This window comes from Pediculus humanus, genomic scaffold (assembly GCF_000006295.1).
Source record: "Pediculus humanus corporis 1103172108306 genomic scaffold, whole genome shotgun sequence".
In the NCBI taxonomy this organism is placed as follows: Eukaryota; Metazoa; Arthropoda; class Insecta; order Psocodea; family Pediculidae; genus Pediculus; species Pediculus humanus.
The window spans coordinates 56,905-60,373 of NW_002987875.1; the positions used below are offsets into that span (position 1 = coordinate 56,905).

The 3,469-nt window shown below is 30.8% G+C and overlaps 1 protein-coding gene across 1 annotated transcript; it reads right to left on the minus strand.

Moving 5' to 3' along the window:
• Positions 1-1,006: 1,006 nt before the first annotated feature.
• On the minus strand, positions 1,007-3,115 carry Phum_PHUM575260 (Heterogeneous nuclear ribonucleoprotein A1, putative; the record flags this gene model as incomplete). The annotated part of the gene is made up of 4 exons (XM_002432137.1): positions 1,007-1,828; positions 2,286-2,426; positions 2,517-2,686; positions 2,878-3,115. 4 exons carry the CDS (start codon positions 3,113-3,115, stop codon positions 1,007-1,009), a joined length of 1,371 nt encoding a protein of 456 aa, XP_002432182.1.
• Between the last annotated feature and the right edge of the window lie 354 nt (positions 3,116-3,469).

Consider the following 3,469-nt stretch of genomic DNA (forward strand, 5'->3'; position numbering starts at 1 on the left):
ACGTACACGTACACACGTACACGCACATAAAAAATACACGCGGGCACATACACGCACACACGCACAAGCACACCATTCAAAACTCATATGCGTGTATAAACATTTTTCACATATTTTTTTCCAGCCCACTCATCATCATCATCATCACACGTGTTTTTCATACATGTAAAACAATCAAACAACGTAAAGTAAAGGAGTAAACGTGTGTGTGTGTAATCTACTCCTAATTTCATGCATACCTATATATATATATTAATAATAATTTAAAAAAAAAAAAAGGTACGACTCGACTCGGTTATTTTTCGTACGCGAAATTCAAATAATAATAATAATAATTTAAAATGTAACGACGACGACCGAAACTGAAATATAATAAAAATGTCCGACTATTATTATTATTAATCGCAAATGACGTCATTAAAAAAAAAAAATTTTAAAAGAGTAAGAGAAAAAAAATCCGAACAATATATAGTAGTTGTAGTTGTAGTATCAGGGAAATTTTTTTTACAGAAAATTCTTAAATTTCCCAAATACTTTTGACGAAAAATCATTAATAATAATAATAATAACAACAACAAACGATACATAATAAATTATTAAAAAATTTTCAAATTAAAAAAAAAAAAGAGAGAGAGAAAAAAAAAAAAAACAAAACACGCTCTTACATGATGCTCTTATTTTTTTTTTTTTTTTTTTCCCCTTTTTAAAATTTAAAAACTGACGAGAGAGAGAGAGAGAGACAGAGAGAAAGAGAGAGAGAGAGAGAAAAAAAACATTTTGTCAATTGAATAAAAAAAAAAAAAAAAAAAGGTGACGTGAAACTGTTTTTCCTGTTTGTTTTTCCATTTAAACATTTTTTTTTTCCTGTTACTACTGAATAAAATTTTTTGTTAGCATTTACACTACGGCAAATAATCAAAATTATTAAAAGGCCCTCTAGTAGTTTGAAATTTTTTTTTTTTGTCTCTGCATCCGTTATCATTTCTTTTTTTGTTTTTTAATCGTATCAGAAAAATGATTTATCTTTTTGCCTAGACCAAGAAACCTGGTTTTGATTTTGAGAATTTCCGCCACCACCGTCATTTCCGGTTCCCGCTCCTTGATTCATCCAAGATAGGAACCCACCAGGAGCGTTGGGTGGCGGTCCGGAACCTCCTCCGCCTCCTCCTTGATTCGGAGGATAAGAGAGATTTGACGGACCAGAGAAATTATCATTCTGAGGTCCCTGTTGGTTTTGCATTAAACCCACGCCCCAACCAGCTTGGTTAAGAGCCGCGGCAACCAAAGCGTTATTCACGTGAACCCCTGCAAGATTAAGGGCGTTAATGACGCCTAAATTTTGTTGGGGCCGATTGTTTTGATTTGTTATGCCCAGAGTTTGTAAATTAGGCATGTCTAAATTTCTCGGACCGGGATTTGACATGTTTCCCCCCTGAGCCCACGCCGGGTTCGGTGAATTATGATAATTCAAACTCGTTAAATTCCCGTGGTTGGCACCACCGTGAGGGCCGGACATGTTTTTATCACGCATATTACCTGACATGTTTTTTTGGGAACCGAATCCTCCGCGATGATCGTTCGCACTCTTTGGGGCCGCATTTGATACGTGAACGCTCGTTCCTTTTATTATATGATCTTCTCCGCATAAGGACTGGGCAACTTCCGGGTCTAGAAAGGTTACAAATGCAAAGGCTCGAAACGGCTTTGGGATAAAAACATCTGTGACTTCGCCAAACTTTGAGAAGTACTCACGGAGATCTTCTGCAGTTATATCTTCAGTACAGCGACCAACAAATACTTTACAGGGAACCTGTTGAACCATTCCTTCCTGTAAATAATAATAATAATAATAATAATGTACTAAATAAAAAAAAAAATTTTATTATTACAATTATATGAATGCAACGCCCAAAATAATTACTTTATTATTTATTAATTACTAAAAAATCTGATTTCGAACCTGAAATGTAGTAAATTATACCTTTACATCAGAAAATACATAGAATACTAAATTTTTTTCTTTAGCCTGTGCTTTATAAAAAATATTTTAATTATAATTAAATTATTATGTACACAAACCTGAAAAGTTTAATATGGGAATAAATTTATTTCTTTGTCGGTATGAGTAGCGATTGTTAAAAATTTTTCATATTTACGATTTTTATTAATACTCTTAATGAAAAAATGGATGCTAAAAATTATGATATTTTTTTGAGAAATGCCTTTAATAAATTTAATAAAAAAAGTTTTATAATATTAAGTTTTTTTTGAAATTGAACTATTACCTTAGAATTAGGAACTTTAACATCACACCACCGAGAATCAATCATGTGTCTTTGAGTTAATACCCTTGCTTGAGCTTCATAACTGCCAAACCTAACAAATCCAAATCCTTTAGATTGACCACTTTTAGGATCTTTTTTAACCTGAACAATGCGAAAACAAAAAATTTAAAAATAAAAGTTTAATCAAGTTGTATTAAAAATAGAAAAAAAAACCAAAATTAAGATAGAAACCTGAGCCATTAAAACTTCACCGTAAGTTTCAAAATATTCTCTTAATTGTTGTTCTGTAGTTTTCCATGGTAGACCTAAAACAATTAAGTCTGAACATTTCAATTTGGTTTCCATTCTTTTTGTTTTTGCCGTTGAATTTTCTAATAAATCATCAGATTTTCTCTTGTTTTCTATAATGAAAAAATAAAAAAAAATTTCATTTCAAAACATTTCTGTGAAGAAGCAATTAAAAAAACCCCATAAAACGTTATAATAGTTAAAAACTCATTGAAAAATTTTTTAACTAAAAAAAAATCGGGGCATCCTTAATTTGTTAAATAATAACAGAATATAAATTCAAGATATATTAATATGAATATACCTTTTGGGAAAACGCAATAGTAAACTACACTACCCCAACCGTTATCTGGGGGATGAAGCCTTCCTTCGACTAATCTAACACCTCTTAGCCCCATTGATTCGGGATTTCTGTATTTTAAGCCACAAGTACCCGGGAACTGTGCGGCTAACGTTGATAATAAAAGTGTTCCATCGTCTTCCGTAGGAAGCTCAATGGGTTCTTCTCCCTCAACTTCCGATACTTGAATATAAGAACTCATTTTCAACTACTTTTACACAATCAACAACATTTACATCAATACATTCAGGCTGGAAAACTCATAACAATACTATCCAACACACTCACACAAAATGGCTGACACAAATCCACAAAAAATAAAGCCACAGCCTTCTAAAGTTATAGTTTTCAAAAAAAACTAAAATTATTCATATATCTTATTATAATTGAGAGGTAAATTTAAAAAAATTAAAATTAATAAAAAAAAACAAATTCTTTTATTTTTTTAATATTTATTACTTTAAAAAAAAAAATTTTAAATACTTATTATTTAATAAATTACCCAAACTTTCTCATTTTAATATTTATGTTCAGACTTTTAATAAATAATAATAAC